Here is a 17,089-nt window from a genome sequence, read left to right as displayed (position 1 = left end):
CAAAAAAAAAATCATTACTCCCATCATAGGCACAACATCGAAATTATTCAAATTATGTATTAATTTTATAAATTTAATCTAAAAATGTTGTCTCATTTATCTCGAACATTTATGTAACATACCTACCCCAGGTAAAATAAATTAACTCCTTAAGTAGATTAGATTTAGTTCTTATCTCTCTCTGATCTACTCACTAGCAGCACACTATGAAAGATGAAAAGTCTTATCTACTGAATATATCATTCCGCACCACTTACATCCAATACAGCTGCAAAACTGAATAGATAAGACGGCTCTTTAATACTGCAGATTTGACACTAGTGTCCCTGTTCAATCAATCAGAAGTACATCAAGTTAGATATAGGACTCACCACTGCCGCAGCCTTACCACAACTCTCTTTATTCTCAAACACTGATTTCCATAGGTAATATATTAACTCCTTAAATGAATGAGAGCTAGTACTTCTCTCTCTTATCTACTGCCAGGCAGCACACCATGTTAAAAGAGCTATCTCATCTACTGATTTTATGTCAAAATATGCTACACAACAGGATAGATAAAAGGCTCTTCTAATACTGAAGTAATGGCACTTCTGTCTCTGGACATACAATCGGAATCACATTAATTAGATGATTTTTTTACCACTAAAACCTCAACACAAATCTAGCTGATCTCCAACACTGCTGTACACAAGGTAAGATAGTCAATTCATGTATACCTTTAATAGATTATTTTAACACTTCTCTGATCGCTTTCCATGCAGCACGCCATGTTAGATGAGTAGGGACCCTGAAAAATGGTAAATAAAAACTACCAATAGCGGTGCAAAAAAACTAGTGAAAGCGGTGTAAAAAACCTGGTTAGAGCGGTGTAAAAAAAACAGTAGAAGCGGTGTAAAAAGTCAAAATTTTTAATAAAGCGGTAAATAAAATTTGTTTCACTTAACATGTAGTACATTTATGTAGAGGGGGGGGGAGGGGGGGGGGGGAGAGAATACAGGAAAAGTGAAAATAACTTAACTGTTAAATTTTAACTTTCATTATGAGATAATATTGAAAACATCTTGCTATTTTAAACACTTGAACATTTACACATTTAAAATTGTAATATTAATATAAACCCTTGTTGGGAAGTTGCAAAATTTGCACATCAATATTTTTTTCTTTGCATCAAATACATAAAATTCGTCAGTTGCAAATTGATACAATTTTCGGCATGATTTAAATGCTTTTAACACGTTTAGATATTGCGAATTGCAATTGTATAACTGTTGTTTAAATTACATGCTTCATTCGAGGGCAAAGTACTAGATAAATTACTGTTTCAGATAAATGCATGAATATATAAATTCAAGAATAACACTTAAATCCACTTTCCAATCTAAAAAAATATATAAAAAGTGTGTATTCAACAATAAGCAACATAACAACAAACAAGCCCGGAGTTTCTGAGCCAAAGATAAATGTTTCTCCGAACGTCTCAGAGAAGACGAGATAAAGTGTGTAAGTTTTCTTCACAATACATCAAGGACGTCATTTTGTATGGAAGGACGCCATGTTGGTAAAATTATTTTTTTTTTTTTTGTAAATTACCGTAATTCGGTATTGAATTCAGATATATTGTGAATGTTTTAGAAAATTAAGACTTTTTTCCGTATAAATGGGGTTTGAAAGAAAAAAGTAAAGATTCACAGCGAAAAATTAAAAAATTCAACATGGCGTCGCAATGATAAAGTGATGTACTTTCTTTTCTATGGCTTGTTATGGCCGTTAGGAAACCCGTTGGCCAACGAAAGAAAACAAAACAGTTATGTTATTGTTAGGTTAATAAACGTAATAAACCGTTTCTTGAACCCGAGGGCGTTAAAATATGAAGTAACTTATATTATCAAATTATAAAGTGAAAAAATGATTTGCCTAGGCGTCGTTCTGTAAAATATTTTCGTGTAGTGTGGAGTTTTATCTTTGACTTGTAAACATATTCTTGCGCAAATCTTAAAAATAGTGATTTTAAATGGACTATTTCGTGCGAAATTTCGTGAAATAGAGGAATTTAGCCCTATTTCGCGCAAAACGAGAAAAATGGCAAATTTCGTGAAATTTCGCGGAATTTCGCGACGCATAAACGGTTTGTAACACAATAAAAATAACATAAATTGTTGGTATGTTGACCCTATATGCTTGTATAAAAATTTCGTGAATAAACCATTCGCGAAATAAAAGGGTCCCTATAGATGAGCCTTTCATTTACTGAATACGTATATCACGCAACACCTCTTATGTCAAAATCTGCTGCACTTCAGGATATATATTTGACACTTCTATTACTCCAGATTTAGTGCTACTGGCACTGTCCAATCATCGTGCATCACACCATGTTACATGATAGTCTCGCCACTAAAGAAGAATTGCCACAATGATCGCTGGTCTTGAACTCTACTGTAGTCCAGGTAAAAAAACACACTCCAATATTAAATTAGATTCAGAACTTCTAGCTGTCCTTTTTCCAGGCAGCTCACAATGTAAGATGAAGAGTCTACTGAACATATCATGTCGCACCTCTTAAAGAGAATCTGCTACACAACATAGACGAAAAGGTTCCTCTAACACTGCAGTTTTGGCACTACTAACCCTTATCAAAAACCAGCAACACACCATGTAAATTGGTTGTCTGACCACTGAAGAAGTAAATTTTGCTGATCCTAATCACTGCTGTCCCAGGTCAGATAAATAAACTCCTGTAATAAATTAGAATAAGCACATATCTCCCTGTATTTCACAGGAAGCACATCATTAAATGCCGCACCTCTTATGTCAAAATCTGATGTACAATAGGATGGATATGTTTTTTTAATACTATAAATATGGTGCTACTGTCCCTGACCACAAATTTGTGCTTCTGCCATTGACCATTCAACCAGCAGCACAAAATGTTATATGATCGTCTTACGCTTAAATCATCCTTACCACCACTCTCGCTGATCTCGATCACTGCTGTACCCAAGTTAAGGAAAATTTACTCATTTAATAAATTAGAATTCGCACTTCTTTCTTTAATCTTTTCCCAAGCAGCAGACCATGTTAGATAAGCATTCTTATCTACTGAAAACTACATGCCGTGCATGTTACATTAACATCTGCTGCATAAAAGGATAGAAAAGACAGCTTTTCTAATAATGCAAATTTGGCATTTATATCCCGGACAAATCCACAAGCATCACACCATAATAGATTATAATCTTACCACAAGGAAGCATCTACACATTACTCTCTTATCTCGAACACTGGTGTGACGTCCTAAAATAACGATGCGATGAAACACGGTATTTGTGTCCATGTCCATGGTTTGTTTCTGTCTATTGTATTTTTTATTATTATTATTTCTTATTTGGGGTTATTACTGTTATTCAATGTTGTTACTGTTCTTTGTATCAATTGTGCACACCCTAGCACATAAAAATAATCAAGGTATAAATTAGGGATGGGTTGAGTACACATTTTTATCGATTCCGATACCAGTACCGATTCCTAAATTTCGATTCTCGATTCCGAGTCATTCCAGTTTTCGATTCCTGGTAATTCTGGTCACATAATTAAAACTACTTAAGAATTGAATGCATTACATAATGATAATAACATGTATAAAGGATAATTATAGACTTAGGATTAAATGTTAAAGTTTTTTTTTTTTTCAATTACCAGTGAAGAAGCATTTTCACATAAAGTTTGTTTGCTAGTAAGTACTAGGCTGTGCACAAAGAAGTTCAACATTTAGACAAGGTTCTTTAACAGGCGATAACGCCGATAACATAACATCTTTGTTCAAAATGGGTTCAAAGGTAGCACCACTTTTTTCTGTGGTACCTTTTGACTTAGTTGGTGACAGTGCTGTAAACAAAAGTTTGTTTTTCTTCAAAGACTATTTTTTCTGGTAGTAATGTGTGCCGGGATTTCAAATGCTTCATTAAATTGGTTGTAGATTTATAAGTACCGCTCCGTGAAATTTGCGCACTACCATTATTACAAATTGCATATTTGTCATTTTCACTATTGATGCGAAAATGTTCCCAAACTTTAGACATGTTAATACAATATCAGAACATTCGCATCGTAATTTGAAACGACAGTCGGCGAACATTTTTTTACTAGCAAAACACTTGAAAATAGTTTTAGCAAAACAATATTTGTGCCAAATAAATAGCATAAATGCGAAACAATTCACAGTAACCTCAATAGCACGACGGTGAATTACGGCGTAATTCACCGTCGTGCTATTGAGGTTACTGTGAATTGTTTCGCATTTATGCTATTTATTTGGCACAAATATTGTTTTGCTAAAACTATTTTCAAGTGTTTTTCTAGTAATTATTACGGTTTTCCTTTGCAAGAAATAAACACGAGCCTCTGTTGGCGGTATGGCCAGAGAATTCTTTATTATCGATTGTTGCTTTCATTATACAATTTGTCCCGTACGCAACAAATCGATACGTTTCGACTTGACTTTATATTTTATGGCCACCAGAGATTTTGTGGAGGCCATCAATCCTTGAATGGCTCACAACTAAACTGGTGACGACACGTGATGTGATCTCGTTTCATAACCGTCACTTTCTTCACAAAAAACAATGGACTTTTCTTAACTGCAAATAAAATTAATAACTCTTTTTACAATTTATTTACGTCTAATACATGAGTGAGGAATAATGTTCTTCGATCGTGGAGTTTTAATTAGAGGTTAAACATGCCCGGTAACATTGTTTTTATTTATTTTTATTCGTATAAAATTAATATTTAATAATAATGAGCATTATTAGGAATTTTATGCGCATACGGCAGGTAAGATATATTAAAATAAGTAAGTAAAGTTCAGACGAAAATATATTACTACTGTATTTTCTTAACTTAACCGATTCCTAACCTACCTTGCCCTTTTTTAGTACCCGATACTGAGTACCCAAATTTTTTAATAATCGGTGGTATCGAGGAATCGGAGAATCGAATCGACCCATCCCTAGTATAAATGTAAGAGGAATTCTCATATAATTTATACTTTTGTATCTCTCATACAAAACTTTTAATTAATTTTTTTTAAATTTCCTTAACTTGCATGATTATAAGAAAATTATTATTTTAATAATGTTTCTCAGGTTATGGGTTGATTAACCAAGTTTCAGGACATACCGTGTTTTATCGCTTAATGGTCGCACGCGGCGTAATCGTCGCAACCATATTTTAGGCTGTCAAAATTGGGATAAAAAAAACTTCTCGCATAAACATTGCATGATGTTTTTGGTCCTGCTAGTAGATGCCGAGCGCTTTGTGTAGGTATCTTTTCCGTATAAAACGATGTATTTTAAAGTATAAATCTAATATTTATTTGGTCATTACCACTTACTTAATAAATTAACGGAAAAATACGAAGTTGTTTGACGTGTAAATTTTCTTATAAAGACGTTTTTAAACGTTATTTCCTTTATCTGATCGTCTGCGTCGCCGCGGTGTAGGTATAATCTAACACTTGTTTCGGTCATTACAACTTATTTATTTAATTAACGGAAATACAAAGTTGTCTGACGTGTAAATTTTCTTTTAAAGATGTTTCTAAACTGTATTTACCTTTATTTGATTGCGTTACTGCGGCTTACCGCTTATAAAAATGCAGCCAGCGCATCATTCATGTTTGGTTATATTGCTTCCCGTATAGAGCGCGCGCACGTAGTCGAATATCGATATCTCGCTGATTGGATGCAACGAGCGCCATCTGTCAGGCGCCGAGTTAACTACATTTGATAGCCAGCATTCTTTCGTGGCAAGTGTGTACTACGACAAGTTAGTTCAAGTCACATTCAAGTGGCTTGCCTTCGCGTTAGAGTTTTGGTTTTTCTATTTAAAGTTGAAGAAAGGTTTTTGTTTAAGGAATTATTAATATAGATTATTTGGCGTGCTCTTGTATACTCCACCTTTTTTTACATAAACGTACTTTCCATGAACGGGTTTTGTTTTTATGAATAACTTTACCTAACAAAAATTTTTTTTCCGCATAATGGTCGCACCCCTACTTTTCAAACTTGATTTTAGAATAAAATGTGCGACGATTATATGAGAAAACACGGTACTACAGGCTGAGAAGAAAAGTTACTTTCAATAACTGCTGTCAGTAATCCAAGCACTACTTCTGAAATTGCAAAACTCAAATGACTCCTAAAGTATTGTAGAATGCATAATATTCCTTTAACACAAGTTGTTCAGGAAAAAAAATTTACTAATAAAAATGTAATGATTGGCAGTGAGCTTCACCTGAAATTTAAACTTGGTACTTAACTTGATCCTGTCATAACTGATTGGGATACCTATCAAAGCATTTCTTCAAAGAGAAAATATTGTACGAGTTGTAGTACAGAAATATTGTGTTCACAAAAATTAAGCCTTTCCTACTGAGTGTACTCATGATGACCAATAATCTTCTAGCAGTGACAGCAAATTTTTTGAGAACATAAAAACTAGACATCTTCTGCCAATAAATTTTGATTTAGGCACTAATTTTCAAACTAAAGATTGTAGTATTCTGTTCCCTTCCTACAGTGATCAGCATGTTTTTAAAAATACAATACACATTTGCTAGCCAGCATGGCTCTTGAAAGGTTGTTTGTGTACAACCAAATCATAGCTGGGCAAATGACAAAAATTTTGAGATGCAGCTTTTGCTATACCACAATAAGTAGAAAGCTCTTCTTATGATGATGTAATGAAGATGATGAAAAATATTATATTTAATAATGCCCATATTATATTAATTAATTTGTAAATATTTGGAAGTATGGAATTTTGTCTTAAAAAGTAATCTTATTTGTAATTGCTAATTGTATGTAATTTATTACGGTACTTTCAAAGCGGTGTAATTTGAGGGAATATTTGTTACTTTTTAAGTTAAATAACAGTAATTAAAACAAGTTACATCCGTACAAGTAACGGCCCAGTCCCGAGTCAATACGTGAACACGATCATAAATAATGGTATTACCAAGAGGAATCACAGTAAAATAAAAACCCACGCAACTATGAGACAGATATTTTTTTTTATTGTGTCTATTAAAAACAAATTCAAGGTCACATGACGCCTACCTCTCTCTCCTCCCTTCTGTCATTGCACATGGAACACGCTGTCCCGTCGCGCCCCCCTCCACACTACAAATTGTTATAATAATAATAGTAAAACCATGATATAAGAAAATAATAAGCTTTGTTCAGTTAGTGTTCTCTGTGTTATTGTGTTTGGAATGCCCAGGAGGTGCGGCCGCGGCGAGCGGCGAGCGGCTCAGGGGGGCGGGCGGCTGGGCCCGCTCAGGTCGCCGTTCACGGGGCTGCTGGGACCCTCGCGGTGCAGCGGGTAGAAGGCCGACCCCAGGCTGGGCTTCAAGGTCACGCAAGGCTTCTTGGGGCAGTACTCCAGCTTGCTCAGGTCCACCATCGGTCTCCTGCACAGCCACGAGTCCCGGCGCCTCCCTCAACCACCCACGTTTGAGAACATCATTATCTTTCTTATAAACATATCTGCATACCAAATAAATAAATAAATAAATTACACTCCAGCAGGGGCGCAACAACAGGGGGGGCAAGGGTATTTTGCCCCCCCTCCTAAACCTTGAAGTGGGAGCAAACGGGGGCAAAGAAAGTGCTGTGTAATCAATTTTTTAGTGGTGCACCGATGTGGATACCGATGAATCGTAATCGGCGATTATGGGTACTTACCGATTAATCGTAATCGGCGATTATCTTAACGATTACTTTGCCGATTATTTACGTCCCGGCGTAATTAACTAGGTTTTTACCGTGTAATATTTTGTTACAGATTTTAGGACGAAATACCGTAATATTTGTATATATTACAAAATTCATCTAACTCCGTCATATCATAATTACATATATTTCGTTAAGTTTAATAAAGCTCATTGCCTCAAACAATAAAAAATACATTTTTCCTACACGTTTATTTACGTTTCGTCTTTTGTTTATTTAGTGGCCTTGTCCATTACCTATAGCCAGAGACGTAAAATAGATGTCACGCAATCGAAATACCACAAACAGTTGCAGTGGATTCTATGACAATCAATCTTTTCGAGTCGTAGTAGCGGTTCAAAATCGTGGTCCCGATACCTTGTAGAGTTTATCACTGCCTTTTACCAACTCGTTATGGGCGTCTTTGGTAACATTATCCGTTGTTGTGTTATTTATATGTGACGTGAAAAGTGAAAAAGTATTTATAATTTTATATATTCAGTCAACATAAATAAAATAACATGTGCTAGAATTGGTTTTTAGTCATTTTTATATAATTGTAGTGAGATGGCGAGTAGGGAGAAAAAAAGTGAAGTGTGGAAACATTTTTCTTTAAACTCAAGTGAACAAAATAAAGCAGCATGTTTACATTGCTAAACGGTAATTTCTTGATGCAACCTTATGTGATAGTCGATAATAATGTAGGGATGTGCGAAAGTGACTTTATCCACACAAAATGAAAGTGAAAGAAAATTTATCAAGTTTCGCGAAAGTGAAACGAAAATGAATTTTTTTATGAGATAAATATATTCTTAACGAAAGTTAAGCGAAATTTTTTAATTAACAAAGAAAAAAAGTGCCCCAAAATTTGCTCTTCAGTAATAAATTCTATTACATAAATCATTTTTGTACCTTTTGATGTACATATAAATATTACTATTTAATATAGTCAACATCCGCCCTAGACCACACAACACAGCCCCATGTCACTCGTAAATTTCAAGAATCAATCCAGATCTTTCAGCGCACAGACTATTTCCTTTACAGTCGTAATGTCGCAGTCTATGATAATATATTTATCACGTGCATGGTACTGATGAAAAAACACGTGACTACTGCGGAACGGCCGTCATCTTGCACCACTGTCACACATGGCTAGCTCAGGAAGCTGTAGACCAGGCAAGGGACATGGTCAAAACAAAACATAACAAATGGTTGCTGCCAAGTGACTTGTTGACCTTTTTGTCTAATTGGCTGTATATTATGAGGATTTTATATGCCAGTCAGAGTATGTAAATTTTAAATAAAGCAGACGAAAATGTTTTTGTTTGGCTGTGCGCGAATAAAAGTAGGTACGTTCTTTGTTTATGTGTATACGGTAAATACTAAATAGTGTACTAACAGTTCTGGAATGTATGTTTTACGAATATAGTACCTACACTACTGTTTGAAAGCAAATGAATCAGGTAATTTTTCAAATATTGCATGATTTTGTTTTGATACCTAGGCCTACTGTAATCACGGTTGAATTTTGTTTACTTTATCTGCCATGTTTGTTCAAATTATGATTTTACCGTATTTTCATTAACGTGAGTTTTTTTCATCACCACGTAAATTAATCTTAATGAAATCTTTTTTCTAATTAATGTCTTTATATGATTTGCATATGTTATTACATTATTAGTAATAACAAGCAAATCATATAAAGACATTACAGTAGAATCCCAGTGCTAAGTACTTACAGGTACCTCAAGTTTTTGTACTTAGTACTGAAACATGCATACATATCTTTACAAAGAGAAAAAAATATATATAAAAAAATAGCTACAGGAGAGCCGCAATGCCATATGTATTCGCAACTGCGACTTGCTTTTTTCCCCTTGTCTAGTTCTCTGAGTATATCCACTTTTTCCTTAAGCGTGAATTGCTTTCGTTTCTTTTTATCTCCAGGATCATTCATATTGTAGCACAAATATAATGCGGTGTCTAAATAACGTAACCTGAAAATAAACTCAACAATAACAATAAACAATCCCAGCACAGACATCAAACAGTATTTTTAGCGTAGCGTAACACTTTTGTCTAAATAATTAATACTTCTCTCAAACCTCCGTCTTTCGATGTATCGAATGGTGTTGTGTTGCTCACGTCGCATACTACGTACGGTATAATCTATGGTTGTGCGCGCAACTGTTTGTTAACTTTGTTTTGAGAATTTAGAGGTTAGAAAATACGTTGCGGTGGTATTTGTGTATCTTTGTTATACTACATTAATCATTTAGCTGGAAATTTATTTACCAGTTTAAGTAAATTTTGGTGTAGTAATGCCACGCTACTAGTAGAATTTTTACGTTATAGTGAAAATATGATACTTTAAACTGAAACCGTTTTGCATGGCGAAGATACGATTTTTGGCGGGCACTTAAAAAAAATTCGTTAAGTGAAATATACTTTATAATAAGGTACGTTATTGTACCGGTATTCTACTGTACATTTTTATTAAATTACGATTTCTTTTTCAACTAGAACAAACAAACTTCGGTAAGCTATTGAACTTTCGTTTGGCTCGAAATATTTCGCTAAAAACGAACTTCGACAGATGAAATTCTTACCGAAATCGAAAATGAAAGTAGCAAAATTTCGATTTCGGTATCGGTATACCGAACATTCGCACAACCCTATAATAATGCTAGTTTTCCGCAACAAAAACTTACCCATTGTAAATTACAATTATTAGACTGTAGTTCAAGTTGTTTACAATAACAAATATTTAAATAGAAGTTAATTTAATTTACACTTTGCAATGACTTAATCGTGTATTTTATATATTTTTATACTGTTATTATAACTGTGTTCTCAATTTTACCTAATCTTGTTATTAAATTCACATGGGAATAAAAATTTTTGTGTGCATTATTACACTTAAAAAAAAATTTCTTCATTATAATCGGTAACTGAATCGGTATCTGCCGATTATTGCTCTCATAATCGGTAATCGAATCAGTAATCGGTAAAGTCGTATCGGTGCACCACTACAATTTTTATATAATAAAACTGCTTAAATAGCACCATTTTCCACCTTGAAATACAAATGTTCCCGGGGGAGGACTCGAGGACCCCGAGGACCCCCGGACCTCCCCCCCCCCCCCCCCGCTTCAATAGGAGGGATTGATGATTCTTTATAAAAAAAGGTATATTGCCCCCCCCTTTGGAAATTTAGTTGTTACGCTCCTGATCTCCAGTATTTAATAGGTAAACATCTGTAGTTGAAATAATACAATAACGATACAATAATTATTAAAACTATGACAAGAGTATTAAAAAAAATCAAAGTTAAGGTTATATTTTTTTTCAATATCTCCGAAAACTTTTTTTTCCTACATGTTTAGAGTTGGGAATGGTGATACTTTGGCCTTTAATGCACACATATCCCAATTTTGTAATTCAAAGTCACTAGAAAGGTACTACTTAGAATTGGGTAATTTCGGAAAATGTAGTTTGCCGTCAATTGTATGACTCACCACAAAATATGTGCTTGTTAATATACCTAAGAATCTGTGGTTCAAGGTTAGCAAGGCTAGCAGGATAGAAGTTCTACCGAACACACCTCGTGTCCTCCACAAACTTGAGGTTGACCTTCTCGCAGCCGTCTGGGGGTTCCCGCGCCAGGAACTTGTTGATGTGAGGTGACGTCCCCAGCTTGCCGGCTTCCTGCTCGGGGGACGAGTCCCTGCTGCCTTCTGGAACAACACCTACACGTCAGCTCCCCCGGGACGCGGCCAGACGCGGCACACCACCGGGTTAACCACCCAACACCAGTTACAGCTCCGACATCTCATCCACATCGAGGTCCTTAGAGATGGTGAGGGATGGCGGGATGAGAATGGAGTACTGACGGAATAAATGGGTGGGGGAACGGGCAGCATGGGCGCACCGCCAGCCTACTAAGAACCACTGGCCTATAATCTCAAAAAGTACCTTATAGCTAGACTTGAAAAATTTTTGGTAGCAATAAACTCAAAAATAACATGACTTTTAATGCTTTGAAGTTAAAACATGATTTTCTATTTTTTTTTTCCCCATCTTTTATACAAATTACTACAAAATATAGGCTCTCATCTTACGAATGTTATATTTTCAAGACTTTATCATGTAAAATATCTCAAAAATGGAGGTTTGTACAGAAAAAATGCATAGAAAAAAAATTATTGCAAAATTTTATTATGAACAAAAAAATGTTACCACTAAATTTTTTTTCTTATCTTTAACCATTTTGATTTTATTGGCGAATCTCTCCCCATATTCCCTGCTGTGCGGCTGTTATGTACTTCTTCCGCCGTAATTCGACGCTCTTCTAACTGCTGTCAGCTACAAAAGAGCTTAAAACTACATGCTCTGCCTGCAAATTGTGTCACTTAAGGGGCCCGCCTCGTCAAGGGTGTAAGTGTGTTAGTGAGGCGGGATGATATGCGCGACGATCGTTGGTGCTTCTAGCGCGGTGTCGCCTCTAAGCGCAAGGCTCCGAACTGCCACGCAGTTGTCTTGGCGTCACAGAATAACTGTGAAATTTGAGCGGTGACCGTAACATTAAATGGCCGAGAAATTATGATAAAGGCGTAATACAAGTCCCTTATAAGTGCTTTCAAGAATCTGTACTGGTTGTTTTACGCCTAAAAATCGCTCTGAAAACATGCGTTTTAGACATTTTAACTCTTCTGAAACTACAGTTTAAAAACTTAATCCGAAATCAAACGTACTTTTCGGCCCTCAGTGAACTCTAAAATGCTTTTCGTAAGCAGACCCCACTCGGATGTGTTGAGTAGTTTTCAAATCGCATTGTTTTTCCTGAAGCTCTGCGCACCGTGTGCGTGTGCCCGGGCAGGCGGGGCCCTTGAGTGACATCTGACTGGCTGAGCGGGGGCGCTACGCACCCTGCGGGTCGCTGGGGGGCCGGGAGACCCCGGCGGCGGCGGGTGGCGGCGGGGACCCGGACTCCCGGGAGGACGGGCCGGAGCAGGCCAGCTCCCCCGGGCGGGCGGGAGTCTGGGTGTTCACGGAGCGCGTGGAGGAGCGCAGCAGGTCCGCCAGGGGCGCGCGGTGGCCCTCCGGGGTCGGCTGCCCGCCCCCGAACTGCTGCGCATCGCGACACTGCGCCCGTCAGCGGGGGAGCACGCACGCTCAGCGCCGCGCGTGCAACATTACGTGGCGAACAGCGACACAACCAGGATAACAATACACCGCGAAAAACCCAGAACTCCAAAACCGCTTAACTCAGAACCACATAACTCCGAAATGCAAAATTAAGATAAATTTACCTTGATCACCTCATTTTATCTATTAAAATATAGGCTAAAGTTCATTTTTTTCTTTAGTATATGCTTTTCACTGCATATTGAATTTTTTTTTTTATTCACGTTAACCAGGTTAGCAAAAAGTAAAATTATAAATTTGAAAAATACGTTAGCACTGGAAACATAAACAACACATTGACCAAATATTTTTTTTTTTTCCATTACTTTAAACGTTATGTAGTAGGTTTAGTGGATCCAACAACACCATTCTTGTTTCGCTATCTGAGTTATTATATACATATTATTGCACAATACATTAAAAATTTAATGTGGCAACAATAAAACATGTCAAATTATAATACCATAAAATCTTAACTAAGACATTGCATAAAATATATTTTTTTTATTTATATCTTTTTCATGACCCAAAGAACATTACAACAGAATACTGAAATTTTTTAGTTGCAGTTTTTTGTTTAACTTACTCTCACCAATATTACACGAATAATTGTTTTATGTACATATTTTAAGTTAGGTACATATGTGAAGCAGTTTATATGTTTGGTATGTACATATTACATAAGTTTCAAATTTTTGATCATGATAAAGAAGAAATCTGATAGTGTGTTTTTTATAACACCATAAAATCTTGGCTCTTTCAATCATGGAATGAATGAAGGAATAAATCAAGGAATGAATCAATTAATGTAAGACAATGATTAAATGATTCATGAATAAATAAATAATTGTATCATTGAATTAATCAATGAATAAATGAGCTGAACGTCCCATCAAATATGCGATCAACAGTGAAAATGAGGGAAAATGAAATGATAATGAAGCACTGCTCACAGCAACACATGCCGGAAATTCCCGGTTCGCAGTTGAGAGATATGCGTTCTGAACTACTTGTTAAAAATAAAACCCCATTCTCAATGTGTAAGTGTGCTGAATTAACAAGAGGAAAGTTAATGCTTTCCCAGTAAATACAATTTGTCCAGCCCTGAATTGCTGGCCAAAGTTTCTGTGCTTAATAGAATTATCCTGTACTCATTTTTGTTACCATTGTTTTACCCATACTACATTTAAAAAAAAAATACACACACATACACGCACGCGTGCGTGCACATGCACAATAATAATAATAAATTGTAACTTGGTATTAAGAACTGTAAGGGTTTCTGAATTGTTGTCAGTTCCTCAAACACTGGTTCATGACCATAACGGTAATTCCATGGCTTCTCGTCACCACAACACCCTGACCATACCCCAGTCTGTCTTTTTACCAACATCACTGTTGGTAAATCTGATCTAGTAGCATTCACCGTTCATAATTATTAATCAAACTCTTTCCTTTCATCTTCAAGATCTACTCTGGTTGGCAGACTAATAATTTGAGTTCCCGGCTGATCATTTGAAACCAACCTACAAGATTTAGCTTCCAGGCCAGGTTATGTGGTGTCCTGGTCCGCTCATACACCAATAGATAGTATTGCCGCTGGCATTTTTCATAGTATCATTGCGAGAAACACGTGTTACCCAACATGTACACGATTGTGTTAGTAAAACCCGTCTTACCTTCACCCGCGGGGTAATCTGTTCGTGCACCCACGTGTTATGCCTATACAAGGACCCGGGCATGTGGGACCGCCTCGGGAGCCCACTAAGGGACTAGCACACAACATCTTAACAGCATGTCCGCTCAGGGTGGTCCAGGTCAGTGGGGTTTGAGGACGGGGTAGAAGGGCGTTCGAGTCTCAGCCACACACGAGCGACGTCCCTGCCGGGTCCGTACGCCCGGCAAACATACGGTGGGCGCCCGGTTACTTTCCATCAACGTGTACAATCAGAACGCGAAAGGCCCTACAACATCGATGTCAACAGAAATCAGACGTGGGGTTACTAAAAACCACACAAATTTTGGGATTAAAAATAAAAAACCAGTTTCAAGACATCATCATACTACACAATATGAAGAACTTCTCGATGCTGTTTCGTACTAATGTTTGATCCATTTCACCTAAGCCTTCCAGGGTATTTCAGGAACACCTCTCCAGGTATTCCCAGAGTGTTCCCCGTGTTCCGCTGTGACTTTGGTCACGTGGGCGAGACACGAGACACGGCGGTGCGGCCGGGCAGATACCTTGCTGTCCGTGCGCTCCGCCTCGCTCAGGACCAGCCGCTCTATCTCCTGGTTGAGCGCCTCCACCGAGCTCCTCATGGGCCGCGACGCGCTGCCTTTCGACGGCGTGGACGCTGCTTTGGGCTGCGACGCTGCAACCACACGGCATCAGTGCCCGGCTGGACTCCCACACCTGTGCGTCTAGCCGTCTGTGTGTACGGGCAAGATTCATTGGTTTCATTTTAAACACAATCTCATATTTTTTTTAAAAAAACAGGAGATTTTGATGTTATTGTTTTGATTTTTTTATGAATTCTTGTTCATTCATAAAGATAGCATATTATTGAACACATATGACTCATTAATATTTTATAATAATACTTATTTCAGCCAAAACAGTGTCATTCTGCCTGATAAAAGACACACTCTGAATAATAAAAAATAAATTTGCAAGTACTTTTTTTCAAAAATGTACCGACGTCGTAACGTAAAAATAACTTACTAATAATAGTGGTGAGAAAAAAAAGAGAGTAAAATAAAATTCTTCCAATCTACTAAGTGCATACTTTTTTAAAAAAAAAAAAAAAAATATTTCATGATAAATACATTGCATTCATTGAATTTAATTATTATGTTTTTGTGACATAAGTTAAGTTTTTTTAAAACTGGTGATTAATTTCATGTTAATAATAGTATTTCGATGCTATGTGGTGTATTAACTTACATTTTGGTGTTATATGGTTTATTGACATGATTTTCGGTGTTATTTCGGTTTTATTGCAATTCACCATATAATCTTGTCCCTATTTATGAAACAGTCTTATCTCTGTATCATGTACACCCGAAAATAATGTGACTCTGATAATAATGTGGCCCCAAACTTCTTGATTATAAGTATGGAAAAGGCTTTATGGAGTGTAAATCGCAATTCACGGTCATAGAACCTAAAATAATTTAAATTAGAACATTAATTCCATATTTACTAGACATTTTATGGCACCACTTTCAACATTGAGTGATTTACAAAGCCTCTTCTGAAACATCAATCCTTACTTGGAAGAAAAAAAATACATAGTGTTTTATGATTGCAGTTCAAAAGCGGTGGGTCGAAAAGCAAAGAAGTGTTCACCTGGGAGGGAGAAAGAGGAGGGTAAGACAAGCAGAAGGAAGTGGAAGGAACCCTGGACTGCACCCTCCCCCTCATCACTACATCTCATCTGTCGTCATGTGCAGAGGTTCAGGAATAAGTAACGTAGCTAAGAGGCAGTGTGTGTAGTTATTCAACTAAGATGTTCCCCACGGCAAGACACAAGTTTCAGATTGCAGTAAATCTCTGTTAAGAAGTGTCTCAAGGTGTTTACTAATATGTATATACTTATTAAGAGAAATTTTATTAAATGAGTAAATTTTATTGTATTTATAGGTTCAATATTTTTTTTTTTTTTAACTATTATGCAGGGAATTTTCATAAGTGTTTTTTTTAAAAGGCTTTTACTGTATAATGCACTTCCCACATTTGGTTTAAGCAGTTTTGGTAAAAATCATTGCATTATTTTCAGGTAAAAAAAAAGTACTTCCATTTCACTGTGGAATTTTAAACCATAATACTATGTAATTATACAATATTGGTCTAATATAAAAACCACTTTCTTTCACATTTGGTAGTCTCATTACAAAAAATACTTATATATATATATATATTAGAAATTTATCTTAATTAACTCTTGATTGTTCGCAGATAATAAACTTTGTGTGCGCATTGATAAAACTTATGTTCCACTCTGTACCAAAAACCAAACATTTTTGTGATGACAAGAGGTAGAATATTCCTGCATGCAAGTTTCAAATAACAGATAACAAATAAATGACAATAAATAAATTCAAATAATAATGCCTACAAT

General features: G+C 36.3%; 1 protein-coding gene and 1 long non-coding RNA gene across 6 annotated transcripts in view; one reads left to right on the top strand and one right to left on the bottom strand.

The window, feature by feature from the left end:
• Nucleotides 1–985: 985 nt before the first annotated feature.
• On the top strand, nucleotides 986–16,604 carry LOC134536736 (uncharacterized). 3 transcript variants are annotated; one of them, XR_010075857.1, is made up of 4 exons: nucleotides 986–2,128; nucleotides 2,334–2,450; nucleotides 7,285–15,403; nucleotides 16,280–16,604. It is a non-coding gene; the product is annotated as an uncharacterized LOC134536736 (long non-coding RNA). The 3 variants fall into 3 exon arrangements; XR_010075858.1 differs by lacking the exon at nucleotides 2,334–2,450; XR_010075856.1 differs by lacking the exon at nucleotides 986–2,128 and having other exon boundaries at nucleotides 2,135–2,450.
• Nucleotides 7,057–17,089, bottom strand: part of LOC134536735 (protein FAM117B-like) — a 40,559-nt gene continuing 30,526 nt past the window's right edge. The window contains exons 5-8 of one of the 3 annotated variants that reach the window (XM_063376625.1): nucleotides 15,210–15,340; nucleotides 12,707–12,923; nucleotides 11,383–11,515; nucleotides 7,057–7,474 (exon numbers count right to left, since the gene is read on the bottom strand). In XM_063376625.1, the coding sequence (XP_063232695.1) occupies nucleotides 7,315–7,474; nucleotides 11,383–11,515; nucleotides 12,707–12,923; nucleotides 15,210–15,340 (641 nt within the window). In that variant the 3' untranslated portion in view covers nucleotides 7,057–7,314. The remainder of the gene's footprint in view (nucleotides 7,475–11,382; nucleotides 11,516–12,706; nucleotides 12,924–15,209; nucleotides 15,341–17,089) is intronic. The other 2 variants (XM_063376627.1, XM_063376628.1) reach the window with 2 other exon arrangements.

Source organism: Bacillus rossius, chromosome 11 (genome assembly GCF_032445375.1).
Source record: "Bacillus rossius redtenbacheri isolate Brsri chromosome 11, Brsri_v3, whole genome shotgun sequence".
In the NCBI taxonomy this organism is placed as follows: domain Eukaryota; kingdom Metazoa; phylum Arthropoda; class Insecta; order Phasmatodea; family Bacillidae; genus Bacillus; species Bacillus rossius.
This window is presented reverse-complemented; position numbering and strand designations above follow the sequence as displayed.